Below are 22,415 nucleotides of genomic sequence, written 5' to 3' on the forward strand. Positions count from 1 at the left end.
TGGCCGTCAGTTTGAGAAAATGATCCTGAAGCAGGTTCATCATTGTGCCACTGCTTCGTTATAGCCTCCCTGACGGGGGGATAACAAATACACATGTGTGTGCATCCCAGGTGCAAACGCGGGTCATGACACATAGCAGCAGGTGCTCAGTGCAAGGCTGCCGTATAATCCGACGCACCTTCGGTGCGAGGGGACCCAACCGCACGCACGGTTCCCAGGGGCCGGCGCTTCCTCTTTGAGAAGCTTCCTGACAGCCAAGAGTGTCAAGTGTTCCCTTCAGTCTCATCGGGTGTCAATTCCCACCACGGCCTTGTGGACTGTCCTCGGGCCCGAGGCGGCAGTCCCCAAACTAGGGTGTCTCCCTGCAGTGCAGGGACGTCCCAGGGGGTAGGGGCACGACAGAGCCACGTCCAGGCTCTCACCTTCCATGTGTGCTTCTTCCTAAAGCCAACCCGCCTGCGTGCACCACGGGCTCGGGCTCTCCTCCCCTTCCCAGTCCCCCTGCTCACCTGCTCCCACCGGAAGTGCTTCAGGCCTCCAGGACAAGCCCTTCCAGGTACCGCACGGAGGGATACCAGAGAGGCTAACTCAGCGCTGAAATACTGAGGCCGAAGGTGACCAACTCACTATGTGTCACTTTGCGTCACCTTCCCATCCGTGGGGTCAAATACCCATCCTAGAATGGGCAGTCAGAACTTAGATCTTTTGAGAAAAGTATGAACAAAAACTTTTTTTGACAACAAACTTTTTTTTTTTTGATCAGGAAAACAAATCAGAATCTTTCTGGCAGAAAATCACTTTTAAAAAAGTCAGAATCAGGGGCGCCGGGGTGGCTCAGTTGGTTAAGTGTCCGACTTCAGCTCAGGTCATGATCTCACAGTTTGTGAGTTCGAGCCCTGCGTTGGGCTCTGTGTGGACAGTTCAGAGCCTGGAGCCTGCTTCGGATTCTGTCTCTGTCTCTCTGCCCCTCCCCTACTTGCTCTCTGTCTCTCTCTCAAATATAAAACATAAAAAAAAATTTTTTTTTTAAGTCAGAATCAATCTGGTAGAAAAGCAGTTGACTACCTGCTTTAGCAAATGATTCAAATTCTCTCTCTTACAACTATTAAGCCTGTCACAAACAATTCAGATGTCAACTTAGAAATGTGAAGAGGGGGCGCCTGGATGGCTCAGTCAGTTACACAGCCGATGCCTGATTTCAGCTCAGGTCGTGATCTCACGATTTATGGGATCAAGCCCCTCATGGGGCTCTATGCTGACAGCACGGAGCCTGCCTGAGATTCTCTCTCCCTCTTTCTCTGCTCCTCCCATGCTCGGGCTCACTATCTCTCTCTCCAAATAAATAAACATCAAAAAAAAAAAAAGAATTAAAAAGAAAAAGGAATGTGAAGAGTGTACGCAGATTTTCAGAACTACTTGAGTTCTTCCATGAGCACAGAAGCTGGAGGCTTGTTACCTCTTGCATATCCCTGATCAAGAGATCAAAAAGTGAATTCAGGTCATTATCACATGATTATTCAAGTGAGATCAAGAGTGTCAAAGGCTCTGAGAAAGCTATAAAGTGCTCTGCAAAATTATGTTCCACTTAACATTCATACACACCCCCCTGTGGTTTCTGTGACCATCATTCAGTTTTGAAGTACTCACAAACCACACTAGACTAAATTCTCACTTCTGGGAACGTGGCAGAATGAACGGGGTGCTGGACTACAGCTCCTTACGGGCAAAGGCTACATTTTCTATGTAGCCCAGCACCCAGCAGCTTTTTAGTATACGGGATGCAGTAAACATTTAATGCAAACGTACTGAGTGGAACCAAACTGCAAACTCAAAACAAAACATGCACAGAAGATTCTGCCAAATTATACCCATCTACTAAAATAAACCGCCCTGCCATACTGCAAACCTAGTTTGTGGCTGTGCAATAGGACAGGTATAAGAATCAGGGCTCAGAATGCTCGGAGAGCTGGAAGGTTCTGGACACTCCACAAGAGGATCTGCAGTGTGGTGTGTGAAAGTGGGAGCTTTCCTGTAGCATGGGATCGACTTTCTTTTCTCTTTCCCAGGGTTGGTCTGAATCTAGCCCCACAAGAGCCTGACATCGGGAAGTAACAGACAGGGATGGAAGCTGTGGTGACCCTCAAAGACACGGTCTTTCCGCAAAGATTCTGCCCTTGGTTAATACCTGTTACCAGAGGCCTTCCCTACAGGGATTTAGAGATGAATGTAAAGGAGGGGAAGCATGCTACTTTGTTGCTACTCTCTTTTAACCGGATTTGTAAAATAATTAATACCTTACAGCAAACTGAAGTAGGAGTCATCTCACTTTGAAATTTCTTTTAATGTTTATTTTTGAGAGAGAGTGAGACAGAGTGCGAGCGGGGGAGGGGCCAAGAGAGAGGGGACACAGAATCTGAAGCAGGCTCGAGACTCCGAGCCATCAGAACCTGATGCAGGGATTGAACTCACGAACCATGAGATTGTGACCGGAGCCGATGTCGGATGCTTAACCGACTGAGCCACCAGGGCACCCCAGAGTCATGTCACTTTTAAAGAGACTATTGTCATACAGACCAAAACCGAAGAAATGCATTGCCTTGACTGAAATCTGACACCTTCTTTGAGATCCTGAATTTTCTCATAAAATATGAGCTTTTCCTGTAAGTTACCTTCTCTAGGAAGTGACTGTGAGTGTGGTATGTAAAACTTTCATTGCAGTATAACATAAATGTAGAAAAGGGTACGAATCAAAACTGTGCAGATCTATGAATTCTTCACCAAATGAATACATCTGTGTAATCAGTATCTATATCAAAAACATGACATTATCAGCATTCCAGAAGACCCTCATCAAGGGCACCTATAAACTTAATATTAAGGCAGCAAGTTAGGCCAAATAAATGAAAATAAATAAAGAATGAACAAGAATGAATGTGTATTCGGTGCACACACAAAAACCCAACCATTTGTGATTTGAATAGAATAGAAACATAGCTTATGCAAATTGTCCAAAAACTACAAGAGGGAGTTTGGTTGGTCCAATCAATGAATGACTCCATCTCTCTATCTCACTTTTTCTCTCTCTTTTTCTTTTTTTGTTGTTTCAAGTTTTTATTTAAATTCTAATTAGTCAACATATAGTGTTCTGGTAGTTTCAGGAGTAGAATTTAGTGGTTCATCACTTACCTACAACACCCAGTGCTCATCACAAGTGCCTTCCTTAATACCCATCACCCATCTAGCCCATCCCCCTGCCCACCTCCTCTCCAGCAACCCTCAGTTTGTTCTCTATGGTTAAGAGTCTGTTTTATGGTTTGCCTCTCTCTCTCCGCGCCCCCCCCCCCCACCATGTCCATCTGTTATGTTTCTTAAATTCCACATAGGAGGAAATCATACGGTATTTGTCTTTCTTTGACTGAATTCTTTTGCTTAGCATAATACATTCTAATTCCATCCACGTCATTGCAAATGGCAAGATTTCATTCTTTTTCACAGCTGAGTAATATTCTAGTGTGTGTGTGTGTGTGTGTGTGTGTGTGTGTGTGTGTGTGTGTACCACATCATCTTTATCCATTCATCAATTAATGGACATTTGGACTTTTTCCCGTAATTTGGCTATTGTTGGTAATGCTGCCAAAAACATCAGGGTGCATGTATCCCTTCAAATTAATATTATTGTATTTTTTGGGTAAATACCCAGTTGTGCAATTGCTGGGTTGTAAGGTCGTTCTATTTTTCACCTTCTGAAGAAACTCCATACTGTTTTCCTATTTCTGTGTCTATTTGTCTGCCCGTCTGTCTGCCTACCTAGGCTCTCCCTCTAGCCCTCCTTCCCCTTTCCTCCTCATTCCTGCAGAGCCCCCAAATGTTAAAGGCCAAAAAATTTCATTAAAAAATTAACTTCTAAACAGTATTGTGAAGGCTCTGATTTCTAGAATGTCTTCTCACTAGTTAACGAAAACAGTGAGCGTTTAGCCTAGGTCAATACTAGATAAAGATGCCAAACTAAATATTTAAAACTTTGTATGAAGATGTTACCACTGGGGGGAGGTTAGGGAGAGGGTGCACCGACCTCCCTGTGCCTATTTTGCAACTTCCTGTGAATCTGTAATTCTTTCAAAATAAAAAGCTAGCAACAAAAAGCTTTGGTCTTGCAGCAAACCACTATTCTTATTTATATAACGTGGGCAGTGCTTTGTTTTCAGTATGATTTTTCCAAGAACGACAGCAAATTTTAAAACTTTTCTTAACTTCTGTACTAACTTCTAAAAAAGTACTGAGAAGAAATAAGATCAAAATATTAAGTTCAAATACTGACTCTAAAATGTGTTTTGAAAGTGAAGAATTTAATGCCCAAAAACATTATCAAGGGTATGCATGATAGTTAACTTCCTTAATCCTTCCTTCCTAACCCCACATCCCCCATCAACTGCTTTAACACTAAAAAAAAAAAAAAAAAATGCTAACCATAAAGTTAATGTTCAAAGAAAACAAAGTTTGCCTCCCAAGCCTCACGTATTAGGAGTGATCGTATCTTCCCGTTGTGTCTGTCATGTTTTCAAATAGACTGCTCCAAGCATGTCACATCTCCATGACTATGACGTTATGGGTCCAGGGAGCTCAGAGAAAAGTGGCACAAAGGTTGGACCTCCCTTCAACCCATTTGTAGATCAAATCATCTCATAAATCATCTCACTGTTTAAAACTGTGATGCTGCCAGTAGGGCTTCTGAGATAAATGATCATCTTTGAACTGTTAGCTTTTCCATTTTTGGTGTTTCTTGCAGCAAAAGCAATTTATTTTTGCTCGCAGATTTAAAACAACTTTTACAATAACTTGGATAATATACTGCTGGGAGGAAACAGCAAGTCTCTAGCATGTATTAATGCACGACCAGTCCGTCACTTTGCAAAATTTGAAAACGATGATAGATGAGTTGATGTGTTTTCATGGTCCATATAAACACCTGCAGGCCTTGCTATTACGGACATTACAGGATAGCAGCAAAGGACGTTGTGAGGGTGGAGTCCCAGATGAAGGTATCTTGGGTAAGGGCATGCAGTGGCTCAAAACCCACTGCCAAGTGCACGAAGCATTCCCTGTGACAGCGTAATTAATTCAGGTCAAATAATAAAAGAGAGAATACAGATTCTATTCTTTTCTCTCTTTAGAAAGCTTAAGTGTTGCTGAAAGGGCCAGGGGCTCCGGGGCACCTGCCTCCCTCCTTGGGAGGTGGTCCAGGTATCCAGGGGACCACGAAGACATAAAGGGCGGACTGGGTAAGTATGTGTGGCCATGACTGCCACGAGTGCCGTGAAAGGGGAGAGAGGATGGCAGGAAAAAACAGACAAAACAGTAGCCTTCACAGTAGCCATAACAAAAGTCTGAAAGTAAAACAGCACAGGAATAAACCATTAGGCTGCACATTGTAATGAAGAGCATGTTAAAGGCGCCCTGCAAGGAAACAGTGATCCTCTTCTGAGGGAAAGGAAGGCCCACCATGGAAGGAAACAGGGGTCAAGATGGTTGGGCTCTGGAAGTCCTGAGATAGGAGGTGAGGGGGGCAGGGCAAGCTGAGCCTTCCCCTGCCTGGGTCCTGTGGCCTTTTGAGGGCCCTGAGGGCAGGGCAGACATCTAGGGCAGGGGCAGGCGGCCGCTAAGGGCACAGCCTCCAAGCCGGAGGCCAGGGTCTCCCCTTCCTAGGCAGATGACCTTGGGAGAGTGACACAACCTTTGTAAACCCCAGGTTCCTCACCTACAACAGGGATCATAAGGGTCACGGTGAGGGTTAGAGGTCACAGTGAGAGTCAGCACTTCAAACGGTGATCATATCCACCATTTCTGGAATGTGCTCGGGGACAGAGCCCTGTGCTCCTTCCTCTACATGAATCATCTCATCTCATCCTCTCACCAGCTCTGTCAGATAAGGGCCATTATTACCTCCATTCTCCAGATGAGGAAACCAGGCCTCATGGTAGTTACCCAACTTGGCCAACAGCACCCTGAAACCAAAGGGGTCCTGGGTCCAAGACAGCACCCCTATCTATCATAGCCTGCACCGTCCTATGTGTGTGGAGGAGACAAAGTCTTAATGCATCACCTTTGTCCAAAGAAAAGCACCACATAGAAAGTCTAGACATTTTTTCCTTTGGCATATTGTTTTGTATACTTATGTTTTAGTCCCACGTATACATTTTGGTTTTCCTCCTTCTAAAAAAATTTAACATCAAATAGATGCTAGATTTAAGAAGGTTATTATTGCCTTTTCTGGAACACCACCAACAAAAACACCCATCAAATGTTAATGATGATTAGTTACATTCTTTAGCCTATCATAACAATGTTCAGATTGGGGAAATTATTCACATACACGATCATTGGACACACTTAGAGAGAGTAGAACTTCACAAACACCCATCTAGGGTAGCCTTTGTTTTAAGAGCAGAGTTATTCCAAGAGCCCTGAACAACTGGCACAGGTGAGTTGGGTTTTGTTAATGTTTATTTATTTATTTTGAGAGAGTGTGCGCATGTACAAGCAGGGGAGGGGCAGAGAGAGCGAGGGAGAGAGAGAAAATCCCAAGCAGGCTCAGTGCTGTCAGCACAGAGCCCTATGCGGGGCTCCGTCTCACAAACCATGAGATCATGTCCTGAGCTGCCATCAAGAGTTGGACACTTAACCAGCTGAGCCACCCAGGTACCCCACAGGTGGCATTTTGACCTCTGGCTTGGTCACTCCCCTTCACCCCAAAATTGTAGTCAACTCCTGGCTGAGGAAGTGTCCCCTTTTCTTCTCTGAGTCGAGAAACCCCAGAACGTTTTTCCCATTTTAAGTAAATGACATACGCATTCCAGTTTATAACCAAGAACAAAAAAATGCAAATGGACGGAGATTCTTCAGGAGAATCAATTCTATGCCAGCAAGTGGGCACATCTAGCTGATAAGCGACCATAAGCATGTGCTGGTAAAATAATACCAACAGGGAGTGCATGCGGTCAGAGTGCCAGACGGAGACACAGCAACCCATGCACACGGCCAGGAGAGCAAGCCGCCACGTATCTCTGGGCTCAGCATGTGCTAACCATAAATGTACCCTTGTCACTCATGTTATGATACACCACCCCCCCTGAAATATTAGAATCAATGTGCATCATACCAGGGTTCTGCTAGCTAACCTCTGAAGGCACAACGGAAGTGTGTGCAGGTGAAGCTCTCCTCGGAGAATGAAACTTCACTGGATCGAACTCTCTTCGAAAGGAAATGCATCCACAGACATACTTTCCTCCCCCAGAGGTGCAGTGAACACTCTGCCTGGCCACACTACGGGGCTTCCTCAGAAACAGACATGGACTTGCTTATTTCACTGTTCTCCTGCATCTCTAAGAGGACCCTGCTGAGTTGACACATGTGATGGCTCATTTCAACATCAGTGTGTATTCATTATCCTCTGTTACTTGTAAAACTACTCTTAAACTTAGCCTAGGCTTTTTATTTATTTATTTATTTATTTATTTATTTATTTATTTATTTATTTATTTATTTATTTATTTTTGGCTTAGCAGGACAGCTTGTGAACAGGACAAGTGACGATCGTAAGATCAGGACTACTGTTATTACACTACGTGGCACCTAGTGGGTTCTCTTTTAACTGAAAGTCAACCTTGTAAATAGTGTTCAGAAGTCACCCAGCTCGTAAAGCTTCTGCCAGATGATGCCAGATGACAAACCCGCATTCAGCTTCGGTTACCTATCTGACCAACACTGTGCTTCACCTGTGGCTGGCACCTCCCCTACCTCTTCCCTTATCACCTAGATGAGAGAATGCAAGCCCAGAGGGGAAATAACGTCCAACCTCTTCCCAAAACAAGGTCCAAGGAGGAAAGAAAAAAATCTCCCCAGTTGCAAAAGAAGTGTATACACTATCGGCAACTTTCCTCACCTGGGCACCCCATTTTCACTGGCTTCATTAGCATGGTTCAGGCCCTGACTACCTATTTCCTGGCTATTGTTTGAACATTCTGTTTTTGCAACTGGGCAACATTATGAACCTGTAGTAGCCACTGCCCAACACTCTAAAAGCCGGTCTTTTCTAGCCAAGACTTTAAGAACCAGACTGTCATGAGGGAAGAGGACTCCAATAACTACCCGGGTCTTGGATCCTTCTGGGACTTTTCCCATTCAATGCGTCCCCTCCAAACCAGGCACAGTGCTGAGATTTGCATGTAAACGAAGAGTTCTGAGAAGTCAAAAGTGAAGTGAAAAACGAGCAACTAGTCTGACTCTATGTTGTCCCATTTCAGCAAATTGCTCAACTTTCCGTTCTGCCTTGGCTGGGCAGATTTCTGTTGATTGAAGGTGAAATGGCATAGCTTTTGCCCAAATAACTTTTGCAATGCATAGAGGCCAGTTACGAAGCAAGCCACCCTGAAATCAATACACTAACTGCCTGTTTGCTGCAAGAATTTACTTCTTCAACAAGAGATACATCATCTTTGGCTCTTAAAAAAAATCAACATCTTCCCTTCGTGATGTTCTCTAAACCTACACTACATGGATGACAGCTAAGGATCAACTACTGTTTACATATGAGACTTTTTCCTATTCTGCTTTATAATTAAGAAATGTAAATGTGTTGGGGTGGCTGGGTGGCCCAGTTGGTTAAGCATCCAATTCTTGATTTCAGCCCAGGTCATGATTTCACAGTTCATGGGATCGAGCCCCATGTTGGGCTCTATGCTGATAGTGTGGAGCCTGCTTAGGATTTTCTGTCTTCCTCTCTCTCTGCCCCTCACCTGTTCATGCTGCTCTCTCTCTGCCAAAATTAATGAAGGAAGGAAGGAAGGAAGGAAGGAAGGAAGGAAGGAAGGAAGGAAGGAAGGAAGGAAGGAAGGAAGGAAGGAAAGACAGACAAACATGTGTTTGAGGGGAAAATCTACCAGAGTGCTGAAAATTTTCCATGATGTTAGAAATAAACAAGAACACAAAAAGTTCTTTCCTTCCTAATGGAGGAAAACACACACTGTATTTTGAAATTTCTTGTGGAAAAGGTATATTGCCATTAATGAGAGACCCATTAAGTGTCACATTCCAAATTCTATTCATTCAAACAATGAAGCACCTCAAAGTGAGAATTATGACTTCTGTAGTAATTTCTCCTTAAAGTCAATGCTTCCACATATCATCTCTGGCAGAAAACGTTCTTATAAAGGGTCTGATACAGAAAATGAGCAATCCTGGAATACACACAACTTGTTAAGTTTGTCTCTCTTCATAAGAGCTATTTACACACCCTAATGAGTTTAAGCGTGTGCTTCATTTAAATCACATAAATGACTCTACAGATCTGTGTGAGTGAATTACCACATTTTGCCATAGGCACTGCTCACTGACTCAGCTGCTACATCAAGTTGCTTTCTCTCCTTTTTTTAAAATGTGTTTTTAATGTTTCTTCATTTTGAGAGAGAGACAGACAGAGACAGAGACAGAGTGTGAGTGGGGGAGGGGCACAGAGAGAGAGACACAGAATCCGAAGTGGGTTCCAGGCTCCGAACTGTCCACACAGAGCCCGATGTGGGGCTCAAAGTCACGAAACGTGAGATCATGACCTGAGCTGAAGTCAGATGCTCAACCAACGGAGTCACCCAGGCGCCTCTCTCTCCTCCTTTTTACTTCAAGTATTTATAGGTCTGGCAAACTTACAGAAGTTTATGACATAACTGCAAAAAGCCACAGTTCTAGTTTCTAAAGTAGATGTTTTCAAGGTGCATAAATGTATTGCCCTGTATCTTATGAAATGGGCAACTACAATACACAGATGAGACTTAACTCTAGGAAAAACTGCTTCACAACAAGAAAAAAGCAGGAAAGAACAACACTGGAGCAGAATATACCAAAATTGGAAGGGGCACTGGGTGTAACACAAGTGTAACAAAAAACTTGAGAATATTTTATGTTAGTTTTTTGACTCACAAATAAGACTCAAAGTGAGAGGAGACATCAAAAACAGAAAAGCAATGGTGTGTTAAAGGTGGAAGAGGGAGACTTTTGGAGACATTTGGTACCGGTGTCAGGAGGCAGTGTTTGTCCCCGCACCTAAATGTTGACCATCCTGGTGATCGTCGGCAAACGGCAGAATTTGAGTCCTTCACCTTCAAAGGTGGATAATTATTCCCACCCTGTGGGGTTGTTAGGAAGCTTGGAGAGATGGATGTTAAGGCATTGGGTAAACTGTAAAGTGCTGTACAAATGCAAGGTGTTATTATGATTATTATGACATCAGTGTTTTGGCATCTAAATTATAGGGACAGCATACTTATTATTTAAATGTTTAAATACATATCTTGCATGCATTTATATTTGCTTTTAATTTCATAGATGTTTCCAGCTGGAAGGCTCCATCAAACAATCTAGTTTAGTTATTTTATGGAAGATGACACCGGGAAGGTAGGTTCTAACCTGTGTTCTCTTCCTATCATAACTAACAACAGATTACAGGGAAAAACACGTGAAGCCATGTCCTCAGAAAAACTCCTTTAGCGATACAATTTTTGAAGGAATGATACATGCATATTCATATTTGTATTAAAAATCATCGTAAACACCGAATGGCTTTGACGTCCTAACTTTTAAAAATTACACAGTATATTTTTCCAGCCGTTTGTCAGGGTTTTTCGTTTATAATCACACGTCAAAGTCTTTCTTTGTGAAGACTTATCCATAACAGCTTGCAAAAAAGAAAGAGAGGAAGGAAGCAGGAAAGGAAGGGAGGGAGGACAGATTAAGGCAATACATTATTCTCACTCATAAATATGCTCCATGCATACAATCTATTAAAGTACCAGGAAACGGAGGCAGAGTTAAAGAAATCAAGAAGTGTTGTAAGGATAAGGTTTCTGATTCTCCATTCACTTTGCAGCAAATCAAAGCCAAGAAAAAGTTCTGAAATTCATCATAGTCAAAAGACCCTTAAAATCAGTATCTTAAAAACCAAACAGGTGGAGTGATAATTCTTCAACAACCACCTTTTATTTTTCTGGCATTCATCTGGATGCAATCAAAAGTCGATGAAATTCGGGGGGGGGAGGGGGTTCTGGTTTTTTTTTTTTCTTTTCCTGGAAAAGTTACGATAATTTAATTTCTAATGCTATATTAGAATATATTTTTTAAAAAGGACCTTGCAAGTGAATACTAGAACACACCTAAAATAGTTTGTCTAATTTATCTTGCTCAAAACAATGTATCCATCCGCTATGGCTTGCAATATATAAGAATTAATCAGGAGACGCTGTAAATGCAGAGAAGCCATGGTGATGAAATTCCCCTGCAGTTGTCAGGTATTGAATGTTTCCTGGTAAAGAAGCAAAACCAGGTTTTTGATGTTACAAAAAAATCCTGAAACCCTTTCTGAAATCTCATTCACGATGGTAAGAATTTTTCCAGGCGCACACGCCCGCCCTTGAGGATTAGCACAGATTCAATAAATGATTTGTTTTTATTCCAGACTCTAAAATAGCAATAAATTTATGACTATGGGCAAAGAAACTAAAACATGCACAGTTTTTCACATAAAAATGTCAGTGTGTCATATCGGAGAGACTGATGATAGGCACTGCATTGATTTTCTACGAAACCTGGGGTGAAAGGACTTTCAAACAGTTCTAATGGAATCACATGTTAAGAAGACATGGGGCGCCTGGGTGGCGCAGTCGGTTAAGCGTCCGACTTCAGCCAGGTCACGATCTCGCGGTCCGTGAGTTCGAGCCCCGCGTCAGGCACTGGGCTGATGGCTCGGAGCCTGGAGCCTGTTTCCGATTCTGTGTCTCCCTCTCTCTCTCTGCCCCTCCCCCGTTCATGCTCTGTCTCCCTCTGTCCCAAAAATAAATTAAAAAAAAAAAAAAAAACGTTGGAAAAAAGAAGACACAACCGCTAAGGGACTCATGACATCACCCAGCACGTGCAGGCCTCCATGTGCAGAGCGGTACACCTTCAGGTATCACCTGTCTGGGTTTCTTTTTTATTATTATCTTTAAATTTTTTTAATGTTTTATTTATTTTTGAGAGAGAGAGACAGGGTGTGAGAGGAGGAGGGGCAGAGAGAGAGGGAGACACCGACTCCTAAGGAGGCTCCGGGCTCTGAGTGGTCAGCACAGAGCCCCATGCGGGGCTCGAACCCACGAACTGCAAGGTCATGACCTGAGCCAAAGTTGGACCCTTAACCGATTAAGCCACCCAGGCACCTGTGTATTTCTGGTTTTAAAATAAAATCCTTCAAAAATGCTCTGAAAACAACTGTGCAGCAAAACAGCCTAGAACCACTTGGATATTTCCTCTTGCATAAAGAGAGGCCTGAGTACCCAAGGTAGCACCAACAGCCACATGTTACCCTTTGTTTCCACATGATCTCTGCAAATAAACAGGTCAATTTGTGCAATTCATCAACAATGAATCAGGACACAGATGTCTTCAAACTTACAAGTGGCAGGAACTCAATCTGAGAGACGTTTTCTGATTCAGTGTGATTCAATGGGTATTTACTAAACGTCTAGAATTACCCAGACTTTTGTTTCTTTTCTCCCTTTGCTCTCCGTGGTAGGAGTCAAATAAAGAATGTAAAGTAATCATTTTTCTTATTCATAACAAGTTTTAGGGGCCAAGTCATGCTACTGGGAAGAATGTTAAAACTATCAACTATCATCCAGATTCTAGTTCAATTCTTCACATCCGGCCATAAGTTTTTTAAAAACTGCCATTTTCATTTTTTTTTTTTTTTTAATTTTTTTTTTCAACGTTTTTTATTTATTTTTGGGACAGAGAGAGACAGAGCATGAACGGGGGAGGGGCAGAGAGAGAGGGAGACACAGAATCGGAAACAGGCTCCAGGCTCCGAGCCATCAGCCCAGAGCCTGACGCGGGGCTCGAACTCACGGACCGCGAGATCGTGACCTGGCTGAAGTCGGACGCTTAACCGACTGCGCCACCCAGGCGCCCCGCCATTTTCATTTTTAAATGTAAAATGTGCTACCTCTCAGGCACTTTACTTTTGACATTGTAAGTTTCCTCATGGTCGTTTAGAAACATAAAGCAGGAGGGGCGCCTGGGTGGCTCAGTCGGCTGAGCGTCCGACTTCGGCTCAGGTCATGATCTCCCAGTTCGTGAGTTCGAGCCCCGCGTCCGGCTCTGGGCTGATGGCTTGGAGCCTGGAGCCTGCTTCAAATGCTATGTCTCCCTCTCTCTCTCTGCTCCTCCCTTGCTCACGCTTGGTCTCTCTCTTCTTCAAAAATAAATAAAAATATTAAAAAAAAAAAAAATTAAAAAAAAAAAAAAAGAAACATAAAGCAGGAAATTCCAAAACTTTAGCCGGAGCTCTAATAAGACACTCACGTTTAGGAAATGACCAGTGATGGGCTTGCTGATGGATCGCCAAGTGCACAAACTGCCCGTCTGCTTTTCCCTTTGCCTGGAGACGGGCAAAATCTCATCGTTGAGATCCAGCTAAATGTTCTCTTTCTGAGAAACCTCCCCCCTCACAGAAATAGAATTAACCCCATTTTGGGGGCTCACACTGAAATCCCAAATCACATTTCTTATGATGTTGCATTACAATAGGTTCTCCCTGTTCAGCCCTTCCAAATGTGAGTGCTTCAAAGATAAGCCGTTATCCTATTCCCTTTAAACTTCCAGAACCCAGCATGAGGTCTGCGTGTAGTGTCTGTGGTTCTGGAACTGGCACGTGTCAGTGTCCCTGAGAGGGCTCGTGTTCTAGTATCCTGTTCAGAGGTCCAGGTAAGGGATCCAAGAATGTGCATTTCTATCAGCTTTTTCAAAGTTTCTTGGGTAACACACTCTGGGAGCCACTGCAATAGACTTTTCGAGAATTCGTGAGAAAAAAAAAATCAACTTCGAGATGATTTACTAATGAAATATAATACTGTTCCTGGATCTTGAGGAAGCTCAGGCAGTGAGTCTGAGAACAAAGACAAAACTTCTTCTCTGCCAGAAGTGAAACACACTACTTAATGCACTCATCGGGATCACCTAGGAAATTTTTAAAAACACGTATGCTGGCACTCCTTCCCCCGGAAGTCTAGGGTGCTATGAGGCACACTCTTTTTCATCCTCCTCCTTTGATTCTAAGGTACATTCAAGGTTCAAAAGCTACTGCTTAAAAAAAAAAAAAAAGGAAAAAAAGTCACCTCTAGTCTTTTCAGTTCAGTCCCTAACGCACACACCAAATAGTCTGATGCTGCCTTAGATAGAACTGGGGGATACCCATCTAAGGATATGCAGTATCACACAAATAGGAATCTCAATGTACTTACACGCATAATATATTACTTATCAGTTGCTGATAACTGCAACTAATTGGGCTGGTAACCACAGCAGCCTAATGAAGAAAGAAGCTGGTAATCCAGAAGAACCCAGCCTGACTCAAAACAGATGGAGACAGTGAGCCTGAGACAGGCTGGAGGCGGGTTGTGTTATGGCCAAAGACAATGCCTGCAATTGAAACATCTAATAAAACACAATTCAAGGCCAAGCTGCTCTCCTGGGCTCCAGACCTGTATACTCTACTGCCCCCTGGATTTTTCCATCTGAGCCCTTCACATCCCCCTGGCTGACTCTACTCCCTACCCCACCCCCCCAACCCCTAGAGCATTCAGAACCTGTGAATGGCTACAGTGTTTACCCTGCCTTCCAAGTGAGAACACTGTGTGTCACCTGGGATTCCATGTTCCTTGCACTGGTTATACATTAACTGCCTCCAGGTCAGCCTGAGTCATTTTTTCTGCATCCTCGCTACTCCCTCTTCTGTATCTCTCCTGGCCCACAGGAATCACCTATCTCCCCATTTTTCACTGCAATCCACTCCCCATGCTGCTGATAGAGTCCTCGTTCTTAAACCTCAAAGCCATCATGTGGGTTCTCAGCTGAGAACTCCCCAGTGAGCTCCCCTTCACAGGGGAGGACGGCAAAACCCTTAGGAACTGGAGCCTCCCCATCTCCCCCTTCTCTTCCCAGTGCACTAAATAACCAGTGCTCCTCAGACCTTTGCTACTACTGGCACTACTCTTGGGATGCCTTCCGTCTATATTCTCCAGGGAAATACCTACAGCTCTCTGCAGGCTCAGATGAGTACACCCTTCCGTTGGGGGATATTCCCCTCCCCAGGTAGAATTAAAAGCAAAGACTAACACCAGAAGAATTTATCATCTTGTACAGAATCCTACCATTGCTTCTTTGATGCTGTTCTACACTTGTCATCTATAGATTCCTCTTTCCCGAACTGACTTCCAGATACTTAAGGGCAAGTGCTAACTCCGATTCATTCCTAAATCTCAAAATGTGGATAGAAGAGTGTGAACTGCTCACTGTAGCTCAAACACAAAGGGGGTGGGGGGAGGAAATAAAGCAAATAAGAGCCTAAGTTGTAATAGGTAGCAATACTCACCCTTATACTCAGAGGACAAACAATAGTGGTGAACTTAGGTAATTATTTCTACTAAATCAGGGCCAGGTGTGCTGGCCCACCAGCATGGGCTAGAACTTGGAGCGAAGAGGGAAATTCGATCCCCCTGTGTTAGCTTTCACGTACTACTTTCCGAAGCAAGCTGCTGAAATTTGGTAGGAGTAAAATTTATTTTAAGCGTATGCAATTCACAGATGCTTAGTCAACAGGGCCAGTCAGGCATTTGATATTATACTTCAGGGCCTTCAGAGATTAAAATGTCAAATCCAGCACTTAGCTTCTAACAGGGCTAAGTAAACAAGCCACCACTGCTCACTGGCCCTAGATATCCCTCCTGCTCCCAGCTGGCTCAGGGAACTTTCTAGACAACTGAATTCAGCGTGTCTATCTAAATGTGTAGGAAGGAGGCTGTACCTAACGACTCTGAAAAAGTGAAAATTTCAGTCAAACCGGTTATTTGACGTAAGACTGGATCCTTGCCCAAATTCAAACTAACCTGCTCATGGCCATGAGCTGGATGGCAGACTCAGATGTTGTGCAAAGAGCAACTGTGGGAATTGTCTTAGAAAAGACAACCTTTTAGGAGGAAAATGAAAAGGAAGGAATGAGCAGAAGTGCTGATGTCGAATAGGAATGGCCCACAAGAACAAGATTGATACTCTATTCCATGTGTGTTGATGGTGTGAGAATAAACCAGTAATAACTGAGGCCAAAAATGTCTTTTGTGACAATTTCAAATGTCCAAAATTGACAGAAGGTAACAAAATGAAAGTAATTCAGCACAGATCAGAGGAGCAGACTCTAGTTTTGAAACTGTGTACATGGAAACGATGCATGGGTGAACCATATTCTAGAATTTGGAGCTTTTCTCAAAACATACCTCTATTACTAAAAACCTAACTTTAAATAAGCCCGTTTCAACTGTACTAAGTCCAAATTAAAACACACATAAACACACAACTTTCACAGCAAGCTACATGGCAAGGGCCAAACGATTTCCCAGGTGCGTCCTTCAACAAGCCGCACGTCCCCAGCATTCTGATCCCATCCTAATCTCGGGACCTGGGGCACCAGGGTAGGGCTATCTTCTCTTAACATCCATAATCACCAACTTAATATTAGAGTTGGCTCGGACCTCCTGTCAGTAAAGTTTCAGACTAGCTGCTGGCCCTGGAACTTAGATCAAAGGGAAAAAAGAAAAAAAAAAAAGTACTTTCTTTTTAAACAGGGCGGAATCCTTCATCTTTCACTGACACTACCTCTAAAAACATTTCAAAACATGTTAGTGCTGTCACGCGGACCAAGTCTAATTATGTAGCACAGTGGATTCTGGCCATCGGTTTCTTCAAACTTGAGAATGAGTTTTTGAAAAATTATAGGCTGAAACTAAATAGATAGAGCCAGAAATAATGGTCAAAAACCTACTGGAGCTCAACCAGTTACTGCCAGACAGAGCTACCCACGGCTGTGAATGTATGATAGACACACAGACCCCTGGTCTCCTTTTCGGATTTGAAAAGCAATTTCCAAATACAGATCTTTCTTGACTTATAATGGAGTTATGTCACCATAAATTAGAAACATTAGTTGAAATGCTTTTATCATACCTAACATCGTAGCTTAGCCTAACCTACCTTAAACGTGCTCAGGACACTTAGCCTACGGGTGGGTAAAGTCCTGGAACACAAAGCCCCTGTTTTATATGAAGTGTTGAATGTCTCGTGTATCACGGGACAGGACTGTACCACATATCACTAGCCCGGGAAAAAAAAAAAAACAAAAACCCAAGTTTAAAATTCCAAGTCCCGTTTCTACTTCACGTGCATCGATTTCACACCCTCATAAAAAAACAAAAACAAAAACAAAAACAAAAAAAACTGAGTCGAGCCATCGAAAATCGGGGACCATCTGTACTTAATTAGGGACTTAAAGAATCACACTGTGGAAGCAACAGTAGAAACTATTGAAATCACCCCTGCCCCTTTTAGCCCATAATGTCTGGTACACTCTATACACTCAATAAACACTTCTTGAATTCAGAAATGAGGACTCAGGAGCCTGGAGCTGGTCGGTGACATGTCCACCTTGACTCAGAGCTGCAAGGAGAAGGCAGGTGTCCTGGCTTCAGGCCAGGACTGAACTGAACTTCCTCACATCTGAACTCCTTAGAGAAAGGCGGGGAGTGGATCCTCACTTGGGATACAATTCAAAATACCACCCAGCGTCTCCTCCAGAGCGACACCTCTACCGTTCCATCCCCCAAGCGATCTCCAACCTCACCACTGCTCTGGTGCCTGAGCTGCCTCCACAACAGGCAAGTAGAGCGACTACTGAGTACATAAGCAAGAGTCTAGACCACCACACAGGCCGATGTTTGTTCCAAGTTTCACACAGAGTCCAATCCTAAAACGCGCCCGTTCCTGTGCTTTTCCTCCCTGCTCCCAGCATCTGACATGAGACGTTCACACACACCTGACCTGGCTCTCCCAGGTTTCACACAAGGCAGTGCAGCTCAGTTAGGTGGTTGGGGGAGGGCAAGAGGGTGAGAAGGCCCGAGTTTGAATCCTGATTCATTCCTACTAAATGTGGAAGTCGCTTTATTTCTCTGTACCTCAGTTTCCCCTTTTATAAACAGAATACCCGCCACATATGCTTAACGTAAGGAATAAAAGGACACTTTAAAACAGTGTTTGACAGTAGCAGGTGCAGTGAGAACAGAAGATAACCATCTTAGACGAACAAGTCTCTCTAAAATGAGCAAATTTTCCTGCACAACACTGACTGAATTTGATACGGGTCTTTAACACCTTTTGTAAAAATGTTTCATTTTATATTTTTAACGATTTGCCCTTTGAAATGGGTGTTTTAATGTTACTTTAACAGAATGACATTTGTCCGCCTACTCTCACAATTTTATTCAGGAGCATTCTGTTTTAAGTGGATACGGGACAGTCAAATGAAGTGGTATTTATATTTTTCTCAGAAACAAATCTCCAAGCACTAATAGCAGTGTTCAAAGGGGGTAACAAACAGCAAAGCGCTGTGAACATTTCAAGTAAAAAAAAAAAAAAAAAAAAAAGTGATGCTTTGGAGGCCTTCCAAGAGTCCATTTAAAATTTAAAAAAGGAGGGGTCTCCTGTGGCAGAGAAGGAGAGATACCACCTGCCTAAGAGGACCCAATTGCCAGCTGATTCAGGAGCAGGACCACAGCCCCCAGGGCTCATAGCAAAGTTGGAGAGGGAGCCCTTCAGACTCCTTAGAGGACAGAAAGCTTGCCACCAGCTCGCTCAGTGAAAAGACTAATCCCTGATTACTGAAATCACCGCCCCCCACTCCTTTTTCCTATATTCTGCAAGACTGTTAAAACTCCAGACATTCAAAAAGAGTTCCTTACATTGGCAGGTAATCTTTCCATACACTTTACCAGCTTCTCCTCTATGCCAGTGATTTCCAAACCTGGCCACCCCACAGAATCACCAGAGGTGCTTTTCTAACTCCTGAACACCCAGATTTCATCCCAGATCAATGAAATCAGAACGTCTGCGGGTGGGAGCCAGACATCAATTTTCGTTTTGTTTTGTTTGGTTAAAATCCCAGGTGATTTTAACGTGCAACAAAGTTTGGGGAACCACTGGTCTATGCCTTACCGCTCCCCTAACAAACTCACTCAGCTCCAGCCCCGACTCCCTATGCCAATGACATCAACAGCAAGTACAGACCTGACTCTTGGAACCCGAGTTGCTTGATTTTGAAATTGTGTAATTAAACCTTCTGAGGCATGTTTCTCATGTCAAGTGGGTTTATGGTCGGTAGTCACGAAGCCAGACTCGCTCATGTTTGGTCTGGACATTTGGCACACATGAACCATGGACATCAATTCCACCACCACCCCCCTCCCGCTTTTTTAAATTATGTTTAATATTTTGGTTGGCCCAATGTCAAATTCTTCAAAAAGCTAAAAGAAACATCCCAAAGAGAAAATCTCGGAATTTTGATTAGGAAAGTTTGCTGTGAGCCTTATTTTGAAAAACCGTGGGGACCTGACCAGGATGGGTCCCGCCCCTAGGAAGTCCCGGCAGCAGGACCCAGCTGTCCCGCGGCTGCTGGCCCCACCTCTGGGTCCGGCTCCACAGCAAAGCCTGCAACCAAAGGGCTGCAGGTGGGGACGAATCTCAGGAGTTCCCGTGAAGCTACGAGTTCACAAAAGCCCGTGGGCCCGAGGGGCGTGGATGCCTGGGAGGGAGCCCTGGGCTGTCGCGGAGCCTGACCGATAGGAGGACCCACAGCAGGGCGAGCGTCGGGGGTCTGCGCCCACGGGGTGGGTCCGACCCCACCCCCTTTTTGCCTAAGAGGAAACGAAGCCCCCGGTTCCCTGTAGCCACAGGTTGAGGCAGACACGAGACGCTCGGGCGTCTCACTCAGGTCAGGGCTGCAGCACCACACCTAGGAAAAGAGCTTGCAGGGTCCTGCGACGTGGGCCTGGCAACGCTGGCAAGGCCAGGGCCGGCGGGGTGGCTTAAGTGCGAGACGCGGGTGTAGGCAAGATGTGAGGTGGGTCTGCTCGGGAAACCGCCCGTCCTAGGAGGTCCGAGAGGGGTGCGATGGATTCCCGGGGGCTGTTCCCCAGCTTCCCTAACACACCCCCCGACCGGGCGCGCGCCCCCCGGCCCGCCCCGCCCCCCCCCCCCGGAGGACAGCGCGGGGCGCACGTGCGGGAACGCGAGCCGGCACCGCGGGAACCAGAGCCGCCCCGCGCCAAGTGTGTGCGCTCGGACGCGGAGCCCGCGCGGGAGGCCAAGGAAGTGAGGACAGAAAGTTGCGAGCGCTCCGGGCCGCCGAGCTCCGGCCCGCGGCTCCCACATCCCGCCCGCAGCCCCGCGCAGGGAGCCTCGGGTCCCAGGCCGCCTCTGCCTCGCCCAGCCCAGAAACGAAACGTCCAGTTCCTCCCACGGTCCCGGCCAGCAGCGCAGCTGATCCTCAAGGAAACAGGAAAGGAGGGGCGCGGGCGGCGCGGGACGCCGAGCCGGTGCGGCGGGTGCGGGCCGGGCCGGCTGCGGCTCGGGGCCGGCGGGACTCGCCCTTACCTTTCTTCTCCTCCAGCGCCGGACTCGCCTGGAAGTGCGCAGCCAGCAGCAGCAGGAGCGCGGCTCCCGCGGTCCCGGAGGGTCGCATCGCTGCCCCCCTGCTCCGGCTCCGGGTCTCCGCAGTGAGTCGCGAGCGAGTCGGACGGCCGTGCGTGGCGAGGCGAGACTCGGGTGGACGCGGAGGTGGCCTGTCGTCCGGTCTGCTAGGCGGTGGCCGCCGGGGCTCGCTCGGGACCAGCTCGGCACCCGCTCGGACTCGGGCCGCCTTGGCCGCGGGCGTGCACACCGTGCCGGGGGCGGAGGCTGCTGTCGCGGCGCTGCGCAGGGGGCTGCCCAGACGTCTAGCTCGCGGGGGCGGGGGCCGAGGAGGCTGGGCTGGAAGGAGGAGGGACCAGGCGGAGGAGGAGGGATCGGGAGGAGCAGAGGAGGAGCAGAAAGCGCGGAGAAGGGAGGAAGAACCGGCAGTTTGGACCTCGGGCGGGCGGCGACTAGAGGTGGCGGACAGCGGTGGCCCGCGTGGAGTCCAAGCGCTCGGGGCAGGGCTGGGGTGGCGGCAGGAGGCGGTGTCCGGGAGCCGAGCGGGTGCCCTCAGGACGTTCCCTGCGCTGTCCCTCAGGACCCGGTGCTCGCGGACTCGAGCAGTTACTCAGTGACCCAGCCTCCGTGGAGCCAAATTTGTACCAGGGTTCCCATTTCCGCCTTTCGTCCCTCCAACCTGCGGAGCAAACTTGTACCAGCTCTGGGGCAAACTGGCCGAACCTTAGGCCCAAGACCGGGTAACGGCAGGAATGGAAAACCATCCCTTTATTCTGGCCCCCAACTCCTCCACAGCACCCCGGGACCCTAATGGGGGTCAGAGGCTGGCCTGGCCACGCTGCGCCCGCGTGGCGGGAGTGCCAGGCTGCTGAGATGGGAGCTCTCAAGTCTGAGGACCTTTCACATCCCGTCGAGCAACCTAGAAATAGGCTGGAATGAGGGCACCCAACTCCTGGCTCAGAGACGGGCCTTGGAAAATATTAGTTGAATGAATGCATGAGTACCGACAGAGTCCACAGCATTTCGTATCAACCAGCCACGGGGACCTGAAAAGCAAACGTGCTTGGTAAATTACTTCGCAAACAACAGGGCTTCTAAAGAAGACAATACAAACGCTAGTGGAGACACACCTCTCTGCCATAAGCAGGCCTCTCAAGCAGGAGGAACGACAGGGAAATTCACTAAGGGTTTGGCCAGAAGAAATCAGACGTTCTCTGGCAGCAGAAACTTGAGCGACATTTCTTTTGCAGAGTACAGTCTCCTTCCTAGACCTGACAGATACCTGCAGGCCCCATTCTACAACTGGATTCCCTCCTCTCCACACAAGATTCACTAGTGACATTCGGGTCTGATTCCGATCTGGCCTCCCCACTGTGTAAGTAGGAATTACTAACCTAAAGTAAGTGGAGTTAAAGCCCAGAACCTTCCTGTCGCTGGAGGAGGGGTCCAGGGCACAGGGCCCCTCACCGTCCATAGAACCTATATATATTTTTCACCTGAATTTAGAGTCATTCTCGTTTGTTCCTTTGTTTTAACAAATCAGGACAACCACTGAGCCTTCTGAACTCACTCAGCCCCTGGATGGGGAAGGCTATGAAGATTCTGCAGGCCATGTTTTAGTTCCCTCCACGTGTTCCAAACAAGGACTGAAAGCACTTTGCAAAGAAACACAACTACAGAAGCATCCCAAACTGGAGGAGAGCAAACCGGAAACACCACAGGGGAACCTGGAATGAAGCTGGAACGGCGTCTTACAGAAGATTTGCACACAGCAAAGTTCGGTGCGTTTACTTAACAAGGCCACGGATTTGACTCTAAGGCGTCTGTCA

General features: G+C 46.0%; 1 protein-coding gene across 1 annotated transcript in view; it reads right to left on the reverse strand.

The window, feature by feature from the left end:
- EGFR (epidermal growth factor receptor) overlaps window positions 1–20,891 on the reverse strand; it is a 212,608-nt gene extending 191,717 nt beyond the window's left edge. Inside the window, exon 1 of the mRNA XM_058725515.1 lies at window positions 20,551–20,891. Within this exon, the coding sequence (XP_058581498.1) occupies window positions 20,551–20,638 (88 nt within the window). The 5' untranslated portion in view covers window positions 20,639–20,891. The remainder of the gene's footprint in view (window positions 1–20,550) is intronic.
- Window positions 20,892–22,415: the final 1,524 nt, after the last annotated feature.

This window comes from Neofelis nebulosa, chromosome 4 (assembly GCF_028018385.1).
Source record: "Neofelis nebulosa isolate mNeoNeb1 chromosome 4, mNeoNeb1.pri, whole genome shotgun sequence".
NCBI classification, from domain to species: Eukaryota; Metazoa; Chordata; class Mammalia; order Carnivora; family Felidae; genus Neofelis; species Neofelis nebulosa.